At 45.1% G+C, this 21,734-nt stretch overlaps 1 protein-coding gene and 1 long non-coding RNA gene across 3 annotated transcripts in view; one reads left to right on the top strand and one right to left on the bottom strand.

Annotated features, from left to right (window-relative positions):
* Nucleotides 1-18,597, top strand: part of LOC147011239 (uncharacterized) — a 202,695-nt gene extending 184,098 nt beyond the window's left edge. Inside the window, exon 3 of the long non-coding RNA XR_015052291.1 lies at nt 17,281-18,597. This is a non-coding gene — a long non-coding RNA (uncharacterized LOC147011239). The remainder of the gene's footprint in view (nt 1-17,280) is intronic.
* Nucleotides 1-21,734, bottom strand: part of LOC147011238 (hepatocyte nuclear factor 1-beta-like) — a 77,839-nt gene that overhangs the window by 11,310 nt on the left and 44,795 nt on the right. For both annotated transcript variants that reach the window (XM_085859235.1, XM_085859234.1), the window contains exons 5-9: nt 17,307-17,422; nt 16,707-16,839; nt 15,813-16,004; nt 2,811-2,905; nt 1,392-1,476 (exon numbers count right to left, since the gene is read on the bottom strand). In XM_085859235.1, the coding sequence (XP_085715361.1) occupies nt 1,392-1,476; nt 2,811-2,905; nt 15,813-16,004; nt 16,707-16,839; nt 17,307-17,422 (621 nt within the window). The remainder of the gene's footprint in view (nt 1-1,391; nt 1,477-2,810; nt 2,906-15,812; nt 16,005-16,706; nt 16,840-17,306; nt 17,423-21,734) is intronic.

Here is a 21,734-nt window from a genome sequence, read left to right as displayed (position 1 = left end):
GCCACGGGCATGCAAAGCAGTCTCTGTGCCTGGTTTATGAACTTCCTGCAATCTCAAGCAGCATGCTCTTCATGAAAATCTTACTCTGCTCTCCTCATGTAGGTTCACTTTACTAGTACGGAAGACTTTTAGGACCAATCTTGTTTCTAACGAGTAAATTATCTTTCTGTGTCCCTGGAAGAACTTTGCTGATTTCTTGTTTGGCAAACGGCCAAACGGCAAGTTTGCCTCAACGGCAAGTGGAACGCAGATGCATTCATTTCAGTAGATCTACAGATGGGCAAAAGCTGGTCCGATGACACCTGAAACATGACTTTCAACTTGTGTCCTTGCTCTTTTAATGACCGTAACAACAAGATGACCTTAACAATCCTCATATTTTCAACTGTGACATATATTTCTTTAATTTACAGTTTCTCAAGCTCTTGCATCTCAACATATGACATGACCTGTCCTGAAAATCCTTTCCATATTATATTCCAAAGAAAAAGTATAACAGTGCTTTTTCCATTGAGCATATATTGTTTTTGGCTTGCTACGACTTCTCACAAGCTACATAGGGTTTGTATGAAGCTCAAAGGATTGTTGTTTACCAGTATGGCCTGGAACTCCTGCATACAATCTCCCCCCCCTGCCCCCAATCCCCATCCCTTCCCCTCCAGCCCCCCACCCAGAAGATGTCGAGACAAAAGCTCAAGCAATCAGCAACATTACTAAAAATGCTGAGATACAGTGACCAATCATAGAAACACGTTTGGAGTCTTTTTTTTAAAATCTAGTTTCACCTTTTATTGGGCCTTGTGCTTCTTGTCCTTTCAAGCATTCACTCCCCTCGGATGCAGCAAGTTCCACCTGCTTATCTACTAACCCCATACTTGTCAAGGTCTCCAAATGCTCACATCGTCCTCCTTTGTCTTATTTTGTCCCTCACTGTGGTATTGCTTTGTATCTGTCCATTTTCATGCTACCCTCTGTTTTATATTTCTTTGTTGTCCCCTGTTCATTCCAAGACACATCCTTTCAAGCACTGTGCTCTCGATACATCAACCTCCCACGCTCATTTGTCTTGCTCTCCCATGAGTTTAAGTATTTGTATAAAAATTCCATAAAACATTTGAATTCAGTCAATTAAGTTCTGATTATTTTTGACAGTATATTTTGGGAAAATTAGAAGAAAAAAAAGGTAATTTAAAAGAGCTTCCACAAGCATTATTTTTCTAAGTAAAAACTATTACTACGAGTTACATTACTAAAACTAAACATTACGATGAGTTCTTGCAACACAACTTCACATATCTTCTTGGTTACCTTGACGCATATTTTTATGCTCGGGCTGAAGGTTATATTAGCATGACATCATGAAATGTATTTATAGTGTCGAGTAAGAACACCTGTGGGGAGTCCCGGCCCGGGAGAGATGCTGTGCAGGTGCTGCAAAGAACCGTCCTGGGACTGCAGGTGGATCGAGTTTGAACTCTGCGGAAAACACCGACACGTTTATTACTCAATGTACCATGATCCAAGGACATCTCGGGTCACTTAAGCCCAAGAGGCATTCTGGAGCAATCACACAACCAGCTGTTTATGAATCGATACACGGTGTTACGTTTCACGAAACTAATTCGGAGAACTTCGGTACAGCATTAGAACCCAACGAAGTAATTTTGTATCAAACTTTAACACGGGCTTGAGCATTGCTGGGAACTGGAATTACCACCATTTTATCACCACATCTTCTCCTCCACCCTGTAATAAAGAAAAAAAATACCTGACCATGGAAATACATAGGTGGGTTCACTTTGACGAAGACAATTTAGCATTAGAGTTCTCCTTTGGATATTCGATCTCACAATAATTAGAATTTCGTTGTATGTTGGAATATATATATATATTTTTTAGAACATTCAGTGTGAAACATGCGGCGTGTAAATGAACTAAAATAAACAAGAAAAAGAGCAATCAGAGATTGCATACCATCGCCAGGACTTCTTTTGAGTGGTGTATTTCTATAGATTTTAGGGTAAATCCAATATGGCTGCCAAACCATGTGACCTATGATATCATATGTGTGATCCTATTGTTCCTCATGGACAGGCGGTCATACGTGTAAAGTGTCGCCTCGATCTTTTCAGCCACTTCAGAGAAGAACGTTTTTGAAGGTTTTTTTTTTGTTTTTTTTTTAAACACTATGGCTGCCAAATCACATGACCGATGACATCATGATTTTTTTCTGTGGACCATTTTATCCCTAGATGACCCTCAAGTTTTTTCATACTGAAAGGAGGTAGCGTTCTACATATGCAATTATGACGTCGTAATGAGGGCACCTATGACGTCATAAAAATCACATATTCCCCATGAGTACTTGCTATGTGCCAAGTTTCAATTTTTTCCTTGGTGCAGTTTCAGGGATACAGTGGTCCAAAGTTTTTCCGTTTTCCCAACATGGCTGCCACACCACACGACCTATGACGTCATGATTATCAATCCAACATTCTACATGAGTAGTCGCACCAATGGTGAAAATTTCGTCTCAATCCGACAAGCGGTTGCGGAGAAAAACACGAAAGTTCTGGGCAGACAAACAGACGAACAAACGGACCCAAATGCAACACCCTCTCCTCTGGCGAGGGTAAAAATAAAATATTCTAAATCCTTTCAAATCAAAAGAGTTTTTTGTCACCAATCAAATTCCAACAAGACGGATAATGTTTCCTTACGTCCGTTTTATTAATCCCAGGGTGGAGTGAGAGTTGCACTTTGATGACTTGAACAAAACATATACCGACCTCGACAAAGCGTTCACACACCTGCTTACTGTTGTTCGTTTCAGAAATAACCATGGCTTGTGAAAATCGCCCGTTGTGTGGGTACTGTGGTGGATCACACTTGTGGCTGTAGAATGCTGCGAAAGGTAAAACATAAAGCAGGTCCATGAAATGGAGCCACCATGGGGAAGGTTCAAAAGGTAAACAAGAAAGCATCACAGTTAGAGATGTGTGGCACACATCAAACGACAGCTCTGAACCCGGACCAGAAAGATGGTTTCATATCGGGATCTTTAAGAGCTGTGAGATGTTTCCGAGCATCAAAGCTGCTGTCAGTATCGCGAAGCCAAATGGCACAAAAACAACTGGGAAATTAAAATTCTCAGTCTTTAAACACAATGACAACGCACTTAAAATGCTCGTGCAAGGGCTGCGCGAGTTTAGAACGTCTGGAATCACGTTATCTTGAGGCACGTTGTTTGCTCCGTAATGCAGCACCCCACGTGCACCGGAAGGGAACAACTTTGCGGAACTGATAAATCACGTGGTACCCGTGCTCTTCACGAAAGTTTCTTCTCTCGGTGGGGTTTAACAGGAAGACGTATGCATGGCAAGTTGACCAACTGAAGCTGAACCAATCAGCTCGCCTTCATTGACCTATTAACCTCATGGGATGATATAAATCATGTCAAGATCAAGGGAATGTCAAGATCTCTGACCTTGATTTCGCATATGATGCAGTCATCTTTGCAGACACTCTAGATATCCTTTTGGGGGCCCTCGAGGTGCTGAATGAGGAGTTGGAGCCGCTGGGATTACGGGTTTCCTGGGTCAAAACTAAGATCCAGGCTTTCAATGACATCTTGGATGCTGCTATCCTGTCTGTACCTGTTTGTGGTGAGGATGTTGAGGTCATGGAGAGACGAAATTCTAATTATATTGTTGCGAATTCGTGCCCGCCGGCGTGCGAGCGGCCACGTAACTCTAATCGCGGCACGTCACCCACCGGACGGACAATTCCGTCGTGACCCTCTTGGACTAACGCGGGGAACTAGTCACGGGTGGGCCTTTCGGCCACACCACGATCGTGCCAATCGGCCCCCCGCGTGGGATAGGGTTGTTCGCCAAATTCGACCTACCTAAGTACCCACACGGAGGGTAGACCGGGCAATCGCACCTCTCCGCAGGTCGACTCCAGACACGGGCCACTTTAAGCGACCCGTTCCGTACTATCGGGATAACCGAGCGGTGTTATCGTCAACCTCGACGGTTCCAATTAATTATCCGGCGTATTTAGCCCGCTACCAACCCTTTACGTGAAGTAAGATGGAGATTCAATTCAAGAAAAGATGAAGCGAAATGGGAAAAACAGTTCAACATGAGGCACATTTATTCCACGGCACATGGAGAGCACACATATACAATTACAACAATTATGCACCAAAAGCAATTGCAACAAAAGAAACACAACAATGCAGATCTACTACCGATTACGCGAGCACACGGCAACACTTACACAGTTTTACTTTACAGACGGCGCCGACAACACATATACTCAAAAGCAAAAGAAAAGGGCCACCCTCAACGACAAGGGGGCAGACGGGCCTGTGGGCCGAGACCGGGCAGAGCCTACCCGTCTTGTGATGAGCCGCAAATGCCGCGGCGGTGCCCCGACTCCGCGCTCCTCCACAGGTTTCGTTGGCACTGCTTGGAATGGGGTGGGAACGGGGCCCCTTTTTCGCACTATCTCAGCGCAGGGGGAAACAGGGGGGGTTGTTGATGCTCTGGGGAAAGAGGATAGCTGGCTTGCTTGGGTCCCGCGACGAGCGACTCCACTGTGACCTCGACCGCATTCCCGGCTTCCCCTCTCTGCAGCTCCCCGACAGACTCCGAACCCCGACAGACCGACTCTCCTCCAGACCCGTCTTGACTGCTGCTGCCACACTCCGCTGCCGCCACACCTCTCCAACTCGCCCGAGCCCAAAACTGTGACTGCCTCCAACTGCTTCCGACCCAAAACAAAACTGACTGAATTCGCCCCGCGCTCGGCGCTTTATAGTACGGCAGGAGAACCCATATGCAAATTTCCGGATCAGGATGAGCTCGGGGGCGGAGCCGCGCTCGCCCATTGGACGGAGGAAAAGTGGGCGTGAACCTCCCCTGATCCTCGAATTTGCATATATCGATTCTACTCCGACGCGCCTGGAGGCGGGGCCAAATAGCCCCGCGCTTAATGATTGGACGGAACAGAAGTGGGCGTGTATCATTCCTGATCCAACTTCCCCTCGGAAAGGCCGCTCTTTGTACCCGCGGCTCAGCGAGCGCCCTGTACGAGGCCAGGACAGCCTGACGCTCGGCGTTCACAAGTGGTGTGGGAATGGCGGCAGAAGGAGGAGAGGTGAAGGTGGTGGAGGGTTTATTGTGGCGGTGATGGCCATGGCGACACTTGGAATGGTGGTGATGCGATGTTTACAGGAGCGAGCCGTGACGGTAAAGGTCGTGGCTGTTGGCGTTGTTGTTGTTGTGAAGCGGCGTTGCGGTTGGTGGTTGTTGTGTGATGGCGGTTGAGACGTGGTTGGCTCAAAATAAAGATAGAACAGAAAAACGGCTTTCTTAAAGGGTCGCAGCCCGAATGAATCACATTTATTCCCTCTAAACAATGGGTTTGGGGCTAACTACACATGTACTTACAGAGATATCTCACCTACAGGACCTGAATGGTGGTTTGCGAATTTCCTCAACCACAACAATATATATATATATATATATATATATATATATATATATATATATATATATATATATATATATATATATATATATATATATAGTTATGGTTGTGGAAATTCGCATTACACCATGAAGGGCCCGTAGGTGAGATATCTCTGTAAGTACATGTGTAGTTAGCCCCAAACCCGTTGTTTAGAGGGAATAAATGTGATTCATCCGGGCTGCGAAGCTTTGAGATAGCCGTTTTTCTGTTCTACCTTTATTTTGAACCAACCACGTCTCAACCGCCATCACACAACAACCACCACGCCAGCCATCGTCACCAACTACAACCACGCTCCAACCCTCAGACAACAACAACGCCAACAGCCACGACCTTTACCTTCACAACTCAATCCCGCAAACATCGCATCACCGTCATTCCCAAATGGCACCATAACCATCAAACCATCACCGATAAACCCTCCACCACCCTCACTTCTCTCCTTCCACGGCCATTCCCGCACCAACTGTGAACACTGAGTGTCGGGCTGTCTTGGGCCCGTTCAGCGATATGCACAGAGCTGCGAGCGCAAATAGTGGCCTTTCCGAGGAAAATTCGGATCACAAACGCTACACGCCCACTTTTGCTCCGTCCAATTAGCAAGCGCGGAGCGACTTGGTCCCACCTCCAGGCGCGTCTGTGTGAAATCGATATATGCAAATTCTAGGATCAGGGGAGATTCACGCCCCCTTTCCTCCGACCAATGGGCGAGTGTGGCTCCGCCCCCGAGGTCATCCTGATCCGGATATTTGCATATTAGCTGCTCCTACTGGCCTATAAGAAGGCGAGCGCAAGGCAAATGAAGTCAGTCGAGTCGGGTGGCGAAGTGAGTCGAGTCGGGTGGCGAAGTGATCGGTGTGGCAGAGTGAGTCGAATCATCGGTGTGGCAGTGAGTCGAGTTGGGTGGCGAAGTGAGGGTGTGGCAGAAAGAGTGAGTCGAGTCATCGGTGTGGCAGAGTCGAGTCGGGTGGCGAAGTCATCGGTGTGTCATCAAGTTGGGTTCTGGAGTCGGCTGAGAAGAGTTGCGGGAAGAGGTAAGGAGCTCGGGTCCGAGGCGAGAAGGTCGGCGACGAGGTCGCGGTGTGGGATCGCTCGTTGCGGGACCCAAGCCAGCCAGCCATTCTCCCTCCCCCAGGGCATCAACAATTCCCCCTTTCCCCCGCGCTGAGATAGTGCAACAAGGGGGCCCCGTTCCCACCCCACTCCAAACGTCATGCCAACGAAAACCGCCTAGGAGCACGGAGTCGGGGCACAGCCACGCGGCCACATCTGCGGCTCGTCCGCCAACGTATCATGAGGACGCGGGTAGGACACTGCCCCCCCCCCGCGGTTTCGCGGGCCTGGCCGCTCCTTCAGGTCACGCGCGCATATTGGCCTACAGGCCCGTCTGCCCCCTTGTCTATGAGGGTGGCTTCTTTCCTTTGCTTTTGAGTAAATGTGTGTTGGCGCCGTCTGTAAAGTAGAACTGTATAAGTGTTGCCGTGTGTGCGCGTAGTCGGTAGTCACTCTGCATCGTCGTTGCTTTTGTTTTTATTGCTATACGTGCATTTTGACTGTTTGGCTGTATATGTGTGCTTTCCGTGTGTCGCGTAATAAATGTGCTTTGTGTGAACTGTTTTTCCCCTTTCGCTTCGTCTTTTCTTTATTGACCCTCCATCCTGCTTCACGTAAAGGGTTCGTAGTGGGCTTAATACGCCCGGTAATTAATCGGAACCGTCGAGGCCGACGATAACACCGCTTGGTTATCACTGTAGCACGGAACGGACCGCTTAAGCAGTTCGTGTCCAGAGTCGACCTGCGGCGAGGTACGATCGCCCGGTTTACCATCCGCGTGGGTACTTAGGTAGGTCGAGTTTGGCGAACAACCCTGTCCTACGTGGGTGGCCGATTGGCACGATTGTGGTGAGGTCGAAAGGCCCACCCTTGACTGGCTCCGGGTGATAGTTCCTGGAGGGTCACGACTGAATTGTCCGTCCGGTGGGCGACGCGGTCGCGATTCGAGTGACGCGGCATTTCGCACACCGGCGGGCGCGAATTCGCAACAATATATATATAAATATATATATATATATATATATATATATATATATATATATATATATATATATATATATATATATATATGGATGTATGTATCCTTGCAGTTTATATCATCAGGTCAGGTCAGGTATGGGAGCATGCGCCAGAGCAGCGCGTCGCTGCGTCCACTTTCCACTTTCTGCGTCCACTTACCTTGGCAATGATATTCATGTCTTTGCTGGTTGTGAGCCAGAGGTCAACAGATGTCTGGGTTAGGCCTGGGGAGTCATGGATTCACTGGATCATGGGGTGTGGCGCTGCCGATACCTGTGCGTGGATGAAAGTCCAAGTCTTCAGGTCCTTGTTGCTTCCAGTCTTGCTCTATGGATATGACACTTGGACTCTGACCAGGAATCTGAGATGGAGACTTAATTCCTTTGGTACCAGGTCTTTTCAGAGAATCCTTGGCTATCGCCAGTCGGACTTTGTGTCCAAGGAGCGGTTGCTGAGAGAGACTCAAATGAGATTTGTTACCTGCATAGTCCGTGAGCGTCAGCTGCGGCTGTATGGACATGTGGCTCGTTTTCCTGACTGATTCTGCTCACAAGATTCTCTCAGCGAGGGAGCCTCGTGAGTGGAGGAGGTCAATGGAGCACATGCCTCATGGTTGCAGCAAGTTGATCGGCATCTCAAGGAGATGGGGATGGGCCAGGCATCTGCCTGGAGGATGGCAAGACGGAGTCCCCTGGAGTACAGGCGGAAAGTGGACACAGCAACGTGCTGCTCTGGTGCATGCTCCCATACCTGACCTGACCTGATGATATAAACTGCAAGGATACATATATATATATATATATATATATATATATATATATATATATATATATATATATATATATATATATAGTTGCGAATTCGTGCCCGCCGGCGTTCGAGCGGCCACGTAACTCGAATCGCGGCACGTCGCCCACCGGACGGACAATTCTGTCGTGACCCTCTCGGACTAACGCCGGGAGCTAGTCACGGGTGGGCCTTTCGGCCTCACCACGATCGTGCCAATTGGCCCCCACGTGGGATAGGGTTGTTCGCCAAACTCGACCTACCTAAGTCCCCACGCGGAGGGTAGACCGGGCGATCGCACCTCGCCGCAGGTCGACTCCGGACACGGGCCACTTAAGCGACCCATTCCGTACTAGCGGGATAACCAAGCGGTGTTATCGTCGGCCTCGACAGTTCCGATTAATTATCGGGCGTATTACGCCCACTACCAACCCTATACGTGAAGCAAGATGGAGATTCAATTAAAGAAAAGACGAAGCGAAACGGGAAAAACGGTTCAACATAATGCACATTTATTCCGCGGCACACGGAGAGCACACATATACAATTACAATAATTATGCACCAAAAGCAGATGTAACAAAAGAAACACAACAATGCAGATCTACTACCGACTACGCGTGCACATGGCAACACTTACACAGTTTTACTTTACAGACGGCGCCGACAACACATTTACTCAAAAGCAAAAGAAAAGGGCCACCCTCAAAGACAAGGGGACAGACGGGGCCTGTGGGCCACGAGACCGGGTGGATCCTACCCGTGTCTAGTGATGAGCCGCAAATGTGGCGGCGTGGCGGTGCCCCGACTCCGCGCTCCTTCGCGGGTTTCGTTGGTGCTGCTTGGAGTGGGGTGGGAACGGGGCCCCCTTTTCGCACTATCTCAGCGCGGGGGGTAAAAGGGGGGAATTCTTGATGCTCTGGGGAAAGAGGATAGCTGGCTTGCTTGGGTCCCGCGACGAGCGACTCCATTGCGAGCTCGTCGCCGATCGCCGTCTTCCTTGCCTCGGACGCGAGCTATCCGGTCCCCTCCGCAATTCTCCTCAGCCGACTGCAGCAAATCACCTCGACCGCACTCCAGGCTCCAGGCTTCCTCTCTCTGCAGCTCCCCGACAGACTCCGAACCCCGACAGACTCCGACCTCCGACAGACTGACTCTCCTCCAGACCCGACTTGACTGCCCCAATTCACCCTGCGCTCGGCGCTTTATAGTCCGGCAGGAGAACCCATATGCAAACTTCTGGATCAGAACGAGCTCGGGGGTGGAGCCACGCTCGCCCATTGGACGGAGAAAAAGGGGCGTGAGTCTCCCCTGATCCTCGAATTTGCATATATCGATTCTACACCCACGCGCCTGGAGGCGGGGCCAAACCGCCCCGCGCTTGCTGATTGGACGGATCAGAAGTGGGCGTGTATAATTCCTGATCCGAATTCTCCTCGGAAAGGCTGCACTTTGCACCCGTGGCTCGGCGCGCGTCCCGCACGAGGCCAGGACAGCCTGACGCTCGGTGCCCACAAGCGGTGCGGGAATGGCCGCAGAAGGAGAGGCGAAGGTGATGGAGGGTTTAAAGTGGTGGTCCATGGCCATGGTGACGTTTGGAATGGCGGTGATGCGATGTTTGCGGGAGCGAGTTGTGAAGGTAAAGATCGTGGCTGTTGGCGTTGTTGTTGTTGTGAAGCGGAATTGTGGTTGGTGGTTGTTGTGTGATGGTGGTTGAGACGTGCTTGGTTCAAAATAAAGATAGAACAGAAAAACAACTTTCTCAAAGGGTCGCAGCCCGAATGAATCACATTTATTCCCTCTAAACAACGGGTTTGGGGCTAACTACACATGTACTTACAGAGATATCTCACCTATGGGACCTGAATGGTGGTTTGCGAATTTCCTCAACCGCAACAATATATATATATATATATATATATATATATATATATATATATATATATATATATATATATATATATATATACATATATATATATATATATATATATATATACATATATATATATATATATACATATATATATATATATACATATATATATATATACATATATATATATATATACATATATATATATATACATATATATATATATATATATATACATATATATATATATATATATATATATACATATATATATATATATATATATATATATATATATATGTATATATATATATATATATATATATATTTATATATATATATATATATATATATATATATATACACATATACATACATACATATATGTATATAAAAATCTTGGCAGGGACATATATATTATATATATATATATATATTATATATATATATATATATATGTATATATATATATATATATATATATATATATATATATATATATATATATATATATATATAATTAGAATTTCGTTCAACGTTGGAATATGTAATTTTTTGGAACATCCAGTGTGAAACATGCGGTGAAAGCGGAGTCGCGGCTGAGTAACTGCTGAAATCTATCCGAATCCTATCCAGGTTCCTCCTGATGACTCCATCTTTCCTCTTTACCTCTTTGGGTTCCTTCTTGCTCTTCCATTTCACGATAAACAGCACAAGAGAAATTTTATATAAGAGGAACCATACAGCTTTTATGTGTGTGCGCCATATGTACACCCATTACAACTTAACTTCCAAGTCTCAGCTTACTTCCCTTTAATGCAATCAACCTCATTTTTATCAGTAACTTAGTGCAAACACCCACATCACAATATTTATCTCACACACCTCATTAAAAATCTTGGCAGGGACATTAACCACACAATCGCCTACTTTTTATGAGAGATGCCATGATATCTTAAATATGTATCATCTAAATGAGGAGTGGACGGTCGGCTTTATATCCCCAGGTGAGGTGTGCTGTGCTCCAATGTGCAGCAGCCCCTTGCAGGACAGTGGTTTTAATCAGATTCAAATCCTCAGGGGAACAAATCCATGACCACAGAGATCAAAAGAGAACTTTATCACAACTGAGCCATCCTGCCGTCCCTTAGCTTACAACATCCAGTCTTCCATCTATTTGTGATGCATCTCGACTCAGCTTAACTTCAGATGTCTGGCAGGATCGTACACGTCATTAGATTGTGTTTAACTGTGAAATATGCAGTACAGATTAATTTGAAGAATCTGTGCAAATTTGGATAAATCAATAATATAATTAATGAGTTTTGTTTTGACACAGCATCCTAAAGAGAAAAAATCACACCAGTTGCATCAAAAACGAGTCATCAACAACCTCCCTCCAGTGAACCAAGGATGTGATATGAACTCGTGATAATGCACGTGACCGCTCCTTTTGGGTGGTGGTGCATTGGTAATGCCCTGTTGAGATGTCTCCAATACTCCACGATCAAGTGTCCCTCGCTTCCGAGCGATACACCTGCCCTCGAGCAACGAGACGGACAACGGCGGCACCAAGATGCATATCCATGGTGGGGAATGGACCCCGTCGGACACCACTCTCCAGCCATCCCTGCCCTCAAATTCAACTACCTCTCCTAAATCCAAAAAAGGATCAATCCCATGAGGATTGTTGGGATTCACACATTCACGGAACTGGTCCACCGCTGGGAAGCGCTCTCTCGTGAGGATACGAGAATATGCACAGGATCATGATACAGGGGTGGTTCACAGATAAAAACTAGAATAGTGCTCGGTAGATCGCATACCTCCACCAGTCTGAACAGTTTACATTTTGTATCCTACTGATAGGTCGGATCTGCATCCGGACCTAAACCAAAATCGAATCGGCTTGTTCTTGTCAACGACGCAGCTCATCCACCAACTTTTGTCATAATCTGTTCAGAACGTTTTCAGATATCATGCTGTGTATCGTTTTTGGCCCGATCTCTCAATGGTGAAGAATCACTTCAAAAATTAAATAATTCTCGCATCTGGATCCGGATCTAGATCTTCACCAAAGTCGAATTAATTTGTCCTCGTCAGAAACCCAACCTGTCCCCCAAATTTCGTCCGAATCTGTCCTCAACTTTTTGACATATCCTGCTCACAGACAGACAGACAGATGGGTGAAAACAACCTCCGTCCGCCTTCGGTTGCGGAGGTAATGAGTTATTAATCGATCTTTTTGGAAAATCTACTACTTTGAAATATCTTACCTTGCAACCTTCAGTCACTGTTTCAGCATGTGCGGAGTTATAACAAATGTGGAATTCTCAGATGAACATACAAAACAATTTTTTATATAAAATAATTGTGTTGCGGAGATCGGACTGCACGTACTGTGCCTATGAGTATCCTCCACTAAGTTATCATTTTGACAGGGTTTGGTTAACGAGGTTGACATGGGAACTGTAAGTCATTCACGGTGGTTAAACCGTAAGCACAAGAAGAAATAGATAAAAATTGGGGTTGATTCGCTGAAAAATAGGATCCGACGAGGTTGTGTGCTGCCTGCACGTCCTGCGAGAAGAGTTGCGATATCAAGAAAATCCAGGCCGTGTTTCAAAGAGGACGTCATGTTAGCTGTGCCAAACTCACTTAGAGGTCACGGTGTCTTACTTGAAGACAAAATAGTAGGCCATTGTGTGCTGCTATCTCAGCCAGATTCCAATTTTCTGCTCTCTCGATTATCTGCTCTGAAAATGTAATGGCAATCCATTCAGTGCCTTCGTTTCAAGCAGCACGTACAATGCCCTTCAGGAGGATTATTCATGTGGCTGCCTCATGCTTAACACCTGAGGAACGAGCCATGTTTTCTGGTCATTTGAACAACTAAAAAATGAAAAAAAAACCCCAAAACAACGCCTTTGCGGGTTTAATCAACACGGCACCCAGACGACTTTACTCACGGGAATATGTTTGCATATGTCCAGATAGAGGCTCATAAAATAACTTAAGGACAAAGTGAGAAAGGTTTAAGTACTGTCAATGGGGTGATGGACAATGGGCAGACGTGGTTTGTGCAAACTAACAGGTCTTAGAGGGCTAAAGAGATCTAGATAAGTGTCTGTGGAGAAGCCGCATCGCTCCTTTGTTATACGCTCAACATCACATACCCCATACGTTAGGATTCCATCGGGTGTCTCGCGGTCAACCCGAAAGGTACGGGAGTTCTTAAAACTTTTAAATAATTCAATGTATAATTGATAATTCAATGGACAGTCCTCTGACGACAACAAATACCGAGTGAACGTTTGATGATGAATTGACTTTGCAGCCCATCAGACCTAACAAACGTCCAGTAAATTTAGGAAACCCTTCGATGGAAACAAAATATTTTCAGCTGTGTGTAATTACCTTGACTGACTGAGTATAATCCCGTAGATTTCATAAATAATCTAAACTATAAAAGTTAATTTGTATGTTTGTTGATATATTTCGTGATATCATACCGGATACCACCGGGTGGTGTTATACGATACATATTTACTGTACATGGAAAGAATTGGGTTCTTCCCCCCCCCACCCTGAACCATCTCCACCAGATACCACACTTGGGGTACCCTGAAACAACATGCAAAATTTGGTTGTGTTTGGTTCAGTGGTTTTCAAGTTTTTGGAACGTGTAAAAACAAACTGATAAACAAACATACAAATTCACTTTTATCATATCTTATTATAATGGAGCAAACATATATGGTTATGTATGTATATTTGTGACCAAAACATCTTCTTCAGATTTCTTTCACAAATTTTGATATATATATATATATATATATATATATATATATATATATATATATATATATATATATATATATATATATATATATATATATATATATATACATATACATATATATACATATACATATACATATATATATATATATATATATATATATATATATATATATATATATATATATATATATATATATATATATATATATATATACACCCTGGTGTTGGCGCAGTGGTTAGGGCAGCGGCTTGGGATCTAAAAGGTCCTGAGTTCAAGCCCCGTTGAGCCACTGAATTAATACACCAGGGGGTTGACTCAGCCTGTCATCCTTCCGAGGTCGGCGAAGTGAGTACCAGTGTACTGGGCCGGTGTATACCCTGGTTAAAATAGGTGTACCATATCCCTGTGTCGTAAGAGGCGACCAGGGTTGCGTCAGGAAGGGCATCCGGCGTAAAACATGTGCCAAATCACTATGCGGATCATACGCATGATCCGCTGTGGCGACCCAAAACGGGAGCAGCCGAACTAAGAAGATATATATATCGTAAAAACCTGGCTGGAAGTCCAAGGGAAGCGGTGTATTGGGGGCACGTCTGCTCTGGTACGGGTGGCAGTTCAACTTTTCCATTCAGTTTTTGATATTGTGTTGTCTTTGCCGTCTAGCTCGAACTGATCATTTAAAATAAATATAAATTTGTGCTCAGTTCCTTTTTATTTGCAGGTGTTTGGTTCTGCCTTCTGATTTACAGGATATATTCAGCCAGAGCGCAAAATATATTTAGCCGACGTCCCCGACCATCCCCACCACAACCCCTGATCGAACATCACCCTCACTAACCCACCCCCACCATTTACCCCCTTCCCTCACTCCCGGAGAAACCAGGCTTGGTCAAAGATGCCCTTACCTCTACAGCGATGCATGGTGAGGCGTGCAAAGTACGCTGATCCACACGAGTACATATAATTCACTGATAAAGAAAGTTTAAACAACATAACGATATGCATTACAGTGATATGCCTGGTGTTGGCGTAATGGTTAGGGTGGTGGGCTTGGGATCCTAGGATCCTGAGTTCAAATCCTATTTTTCTGTTGAATTAATACCAAGCGGGGTTTACTCAGCCTGTCATCCTTCCGAGGTTGGCAAAATGAGTGCCAGCATGCTGATATACTGTGTCGGAGGGGTGACCCATCCAGGATTGTGCCCAATAACCAAGGAGACTGCTTCGGCAGCACTAATGCTCTGCACAGAGTATGGTCCCAATGGATGGATTGCAGTGATGCTGAAATCTAATTGACGACAATTCAAAATTTGCAAATTGTCTCATTGCACTCATTTCAAGTGGAGGTTAAAACTAAAACAAACAACACTGAACTTCACAGCGAAGCAGAAGTGATTTTTCCTCACACCATATATAAGCAGCAAGGTTGATGAAGATGATGTCAGATGACTTCCAAGCAGATGGAAGATGACCTCAGGCAAATGTTAGAGTGAATATAGCAGAACGTTTGTGAAGTACAACATGTGTCTGTTGTTTAAATCCATCAGTGAAGTGACAGGTACAAATGTTCAGTAATACATAACAATACTGACCTTGTGTAATTCCATAGAAAGCAAGTTGCTCTGTCAACCACAAACTGTCCTAGAACTTTGTCACAGAAAAGTGTTACATAACTTAAATTATATATCAATGATCGATGGAGCCAAGAGCTCGTAAGCAAATGACTGCTTACCGTGGGGGTTTGGCAGTTGGGCCACAGTGGCCATGAACTGTTGTTGCGACATGTGGCCCTGATGTTGCTGCATCATAGGTTGTTGGAGGCATTGGATTGGCTGCGGTGGGAATTGTACGGGTTGTAGAGTGGTAAGACTTCCACCAACGCTGTTGATGACCGGTATGGACTGCGCCTGACCTCCACTTAAACCTGCAAAATAACAACCCCCTTCCCTGATGGCTTTCCAAAACAAGTGTTTCCGGTATTACTCGTGATAACGAGATTTCTGTAAATTAAGAGAGCGACAGAATCTGTGTGCGTCATTAAAAAAAAAAAAAAAATCACGATGCCTGTTTAAGAGTAGATGTTGCTCGAACGAGAATTAACTTTTTTCAAAGTGCATCGTTCATGAAATATTTTCCAAAAGGCCACACAGGGTTAAAAGGAAAATCAAGCATTTCAATTTAGACTTTAAAAATTTAACAGCGTTGCACTCAAAGGAGCACACAATGAGTGTGTGAGTGGTCTGGTCAAATATAGCTGGCCAGATAGCTGTTTGAATCGAGTCAGGTGTAGGATAAAGGTGTTGGTCCCCTGGAAAGGTGGAACCGACCTCCCACGTAAAACAAAGGAGGGCACAATTAGTGATCACAATATTCCAGTGAGTGGGAAACAAATGATTTGCAATTTCAAACGAGAACAAGATTGTTTGCCACTTGATCATGATCACGCTACTGCTTCGAATGAGAACACGAAACCGCTCGACCTCCAGAGCAGTGAGATTATATAATAAGTGACTAAACTGTTCGATCTACAGGAGAATTTTTTGATCATTAAATTAAATTTGATCATTTGAAATTAAAGCACTTTTTTGATCTGAGATGTCCCGTGCGAAACAGAAAGCGCACTCACTCTGAGCAATTGCCATGACACCTGGAAGAGGAGTCATGATAAGGTTGGGGTGAGTCTGTTGGCTGTGATGAGATGGCTGAAGGCTGTGGATGTGAGCGAGTGTGCTTACAGGGGGCAGTGTTCCACCAGGGACCTGGGAGCAGAAACGAGAACAAATGTTAGCGCATTCAGGAATCCGGAAAGTTATAAAACAAACCTCAGCACAACATCACAATAACAGCATCAACTCAATTTTTCAATTTGTGGATTCACATTAGTTTGAGGATTTCTATTTGAATTGCGTGCATTGAAAACGAATAGCACCGTTCGCAACTGTAAGATCGCAAAATATGTTCCAAAAGTGGATGGATATTCTCTCCGCATGCATCGACTTTTGGATTTATTGAAGATCACGGTGAACTGTAGTTTGAGTGATAAAAAAATGACTTTTCACAACAAACCTACAGTGAATACATTGTCGAAGTAATCAATTTTATTGATTAGAAATGAATCTGTTCAAGTGTGTTTCTGAATTAGAAATGAAGATCCAACGGCAGCTTGGATTCGACTGAGATATACCGACGTTGCTTTGCAGCACAACCCGGCCTTGATCGTCCTCACCTCGAGGATCGGTGGAGACACTTGTTGTAGCACCACGGAGCTCGACGCCATGGAGATGTTACCAAGGTGATTTGGAGGGGAAACGACATCTCCAGAGCTGCCGTGGCTGTATCGGCCTGAAACACGTAACCTCTTAGTGATACATGTTGCTTTTCTTCATGTAGGAAACCAAATATCGATGTAATTAATGAAGAAAGCATAATGCCAATGCTGGAAACCTAAATGATAAGATGGAAGAGCGATGAGGAATTGCTGTGACATACGATAAAATGAAGGAGCAGACTGTATATCCCTGTCCAAAAGACTGCATCCAAGATGGCTGCCAGCCTTTAGCCATTTTTAACTACATTGCTAATATAACCCAGACCAAACAGATCATGATTGGCAAGCAAACAACAAACTGAGATACCCTGTCATCCCACTTTTGTGCAAACATCTACATGAAGGCTTGAGGACGATAAAAGGAGGAGTGTAAGAGCTCAAGTCATCAGTTAGTTCATATTTATCACAAACAAACCAGGGTGCACTACGACCGACATCAAATCCGTTAAAAAGGGAAAAATTTTGCCACCACTTTGACCGGTCACATCTCATCCTTAGAAAAATGATTAAATAACGAGAAAGAAGAGTTAATACAGCCAATCAGTAGAATGAATCACACGATCGGTTGACGTCAGACGACTCAAGTAAATGGAATTGTCCAGACTGCTTACCCTCCGTATAAATAAAAAAAACCACTTGAATGTATAGCAATTCACCGTTGGATTTGAAATGAAATCCTATTACGACAAATCCTTCAAAAAGGTGAATAGAAATGTTAGTTGTGTGTTCGAACTCGTGGTGCTGTTGTTGTTGTGGGGATTTAATGGGATGTAACATGAACCTGATTTTTGAAAGGAATTAGAGAAAGATCATGCTAGTTAATATGTTCCGTCCTTCCCCACAGTCTTGGTGAAATAAAGTGAACAAGGCACGTGCACGTCAGCACACACACAATCAGAAATTTTCAGAGGGTGTAATGGAGGGAGGGGTTGATCCCCAGGTTGTCTATCAAGTAGCATAAATAACTACAAATTTAAACAAGTTTGGGGCAGAAGGTCTGGTGAAGACATTACACTCTCCATATTGTGACCAAGGGAGCCCTGGACCCCCTCCTCCCACCCCCATCCCATTCCCCTCGATACAGTCCTGTGTAAAAAAAAACCGTAAACCATAAAAGAGTGTCTTGATTGATGTCTTGACTTGAATGTAAAATGTGCCTACAGTGAGAAACAATAAACCATCAACAGTACGTACTGGTGGAACTATTGTGAGGGTACACCGCTGCTCGGCCTAACATATCACTCCACCTGTTAGGCGGAGCAAGTCCAAGTCTCTAATATGTTAAAAAGCTTGCCACCTTACCTCAAATGGCCACACAGCTGATACCGTACGTGAAAAGGCTGAATGCCTAAACTCCGTGTTTGCATCTAAATCTTGTGTCCAAAACCCATCACTTTCTCTTCCCATCTAACCCAGTCGCACCCAACTGTCCCTGGACTCTGTCATTTTCTCCTGACAAGGCGGAGAGTTTGCTGTCAAACATCGCCCCAGATTCTGCAACCGGTCCAGCCAGCATCAGCCCACATGCCCTAAAAACCTAGTCTGTCTGTCTCTGTCTCTGTCTCTCTGTCTCTCTCTCTCTGTCTCTCTCTCTCTGTCTCTCTCTCTCTGTCTCTCTCTCTCTGTCTCTCTCTCTCTGTCTCTCTCTCTCTGTCTCTCTCTCTCTGTCTCTCTCTCTGTCTCTCTCTCTCTCTCTGTCTCTCTCTCTCTCGTTCTCTCTCTCTCTCGTTCTCTCTCTCTCTGTCTCTCTGTCTCTCTGTCTCTCTGTCTCTCTCTGTCTCTCTCTCTCTCTGTCTCTCTCTCTCTCTCTGTCTCTCTCTCTCTCTCTGTCTCTCTCTCTCTCTCTGTCTCTCTCTCTCTCTCTCTGTCTCTCTCTCTCTGTCTCTCTCTCTCTGTCTCTCTCTCTCTCTCTCTCTCTCTCTCTCTCTCTCTCTCTCTCTCTCTCTCTCTCTCTCTCTCTCTCTCTCTCTCTCTCTCTCTCTCTCTCTCTCTCTCTCTCTCTCATTTGCTCAAGGTCATCTGCCATCTGCTTGGAAATTAGCAAACATTACTACTCTGCATAAAAAGGAGGTGCAAAAACAGATCCCTGCAACTATAGACCAATCAGCCTTCTCCCAATCATCAGCAAGGTTATGGAATCCACCATCGCTTCAGACATTAAATCCTTCCTCTTCTCCAATGGCTTGATTTCAGATCATCAATTTGGTTTCAGACAAGGTCACTCTACCCTGGATATGCTGCTTCTGCTCTCCCAACAATGGATGGAAGTCCTCAATGCCAGACATGAGATCAGAGCCATATCCCGAGACATATCACCTGCTTTAGATACAGTCTGGCACCCTGCTCTGCTCACCAAACTCTCTTCCTATGGTGTCCAAGGCCATCTCCACTCATGGCTCGCAGACTTCCTCTCCTGTCGCAGTCAACATGTGGCCCTAAATGGAGTTCTTTCATCCCCTCTTCCTGTCCAGGCTGGAGTTCCTCAAGGTAGCGTTCTGGGCCCTGTTCTTTTTCTGGTTTTCATCAATGATCTCTCCGACTCTGGAAAATCCTCTTTATCTCTTTGCTGATGACTCCACGCTCTGCCGTACCATCTGTCATCTCTCAGGTCAGCAAGCAGCTGCCGCTTCACTCGCTCCACATCTGGATAAAATCATAAGCTCGTCCAACAAGTGAAACATGTCTTTCAATCCTGGCAAATCTCAAACTCTCACTATGTCTCTCAGAAAGGACCGTTTGGAACCCCACCACCCCCATCTACTTTCTCACCAATCCTCTTGAAGAAGACCTTTCATTCAAACTCTTGGGTCTCACTATCTGCCATGATTTTTCCTGGGAAAGCCACATCTCCAAGCTCGCCTCCAAAGCCAATCACCGATTGGGCATCCTTAATCGTGCAAAGTCCTTTGTTGTCAAACATGAGCTCCTGACCACGTACAAAGCTTTCATCCGCAGCCTGATGAAGTACTGCTCTCCCATCTGGGCTATTGTTCCCACCTCTCACCTTTCTCAGCTTCACGCTGTGGAAACCAAGGCATTTAGGATCATTGGTATCTCCTGCGATGAGGCTGAGTCTGTGGGTCTCTCAATCTCTCACCGCAGACAGGTCGGTGGTCTTTCTGTCTTCTACCGTCTCTTCTCTGGCCTCGCCCCCCTGCTCTGTCTGCTATCTGTCTCGCACATATTTCCACAGGGCGCTCAAGGTCCGCAAGCAACCTCGTTCTGGTTAAACTCCCTAAATGAAGAATCACTGCTCACCTTCACTCTTTCATTCCTCTTTATTCCCACCTTTGAAACAAACTCCCACACACTCTTCAATCCCACTCTTCCCTCCAGGCCTTCAAAACAGCTGTTCACCACCATCTCATCTCCCCCCATCCAAAACCTTGATCTTTTCTACCCCCATTAATCCAGCCCAAACCCACTCCCTTCATATTCCCTGCTTTCCTTCCTGAAAGTCCCTGTAATGTCATCCTTGTGAAGCGCGTGTGTGCATGCAAACAAGTACGAGTACACGTACATCACGTTTTTTTCATAAATCTTCCTCATCGCAATTATCCGCGTTAATTGAACATTAAATTATCCACATTAATTGGCATCTCAAGGAGATAGGGATGGGTGAGGCATCTGCCTGAGTGATGGTCAGACGGAGGTCCCTGGAGTACCGGCGGAAAGTGGACGCAGCGACGCGCTGCTCCGGCACATGCTCCCACACCTGACCTGAGCTTACCTGGATACGTGCAAAAGGCAACCCAGGACAGGTGAACAAGCTTCCTATGAACTCAAACCTTTGATACTCAAACAGAGCCGGACAACATTGCGGAAAACGTCAAAATTGGACTCAAAAATACTTGTTTGCAAATTAAATACTCGATGAGTTCCTTTTGTTGTTCTGTTTGACACAAATATACACAAAGAAAGAGACAGGAGCAGGCCGTTTGGCCCATCGCATCTGTGCAGTATCCACGCCACAATGGGATTTCTCATTTTATTGCACACGAGCAGAGGCTTCCCCGGTGCTAGCAGTTCTAATCCTGTTGGTATTTTGAAGAATTTTTCCTGGCACTCACTGATGAACCTCTGAAAGTTTGACAACACACACACACAAACAGCATCTCTCTTGTAGTATAGATGTACTATAACTCCTTCCTAACTGTTAACTTGCTCTGATTTAACATCCACGTCCCTTCATAATGAACTTATAAACAACGTGCTCCACTTGTATTCTCCGCAAATATTTTACCTTGGGTATTGGAACACAAACTCTGACCATGGGAACTATGACATGCTCATCTTAAATATAAACTGGACAACCAGATTCAAGAC

The sequence above is a fragment of the Eptatretus burgeri genome, chromosome 16 (assembly GCF_056783735.1).
Source record: "Eptatretus burgeri isolate ZD-2024b chromosome 16, Ebu_testis_v1, whole genome shotgun sequence".
NCBI classification, from domain to species: Eukaryota; Metazoa; Chordata; class Myxini; order Myxiniformes; family Myxinidae; genus Eptatretus; species Eptatretus burgeri.
The sequence above is the reverse complement of the archived record's forward strand: the minus strand, read 5'-3'. Positions and strand labels throughout refer to the sequence as shown.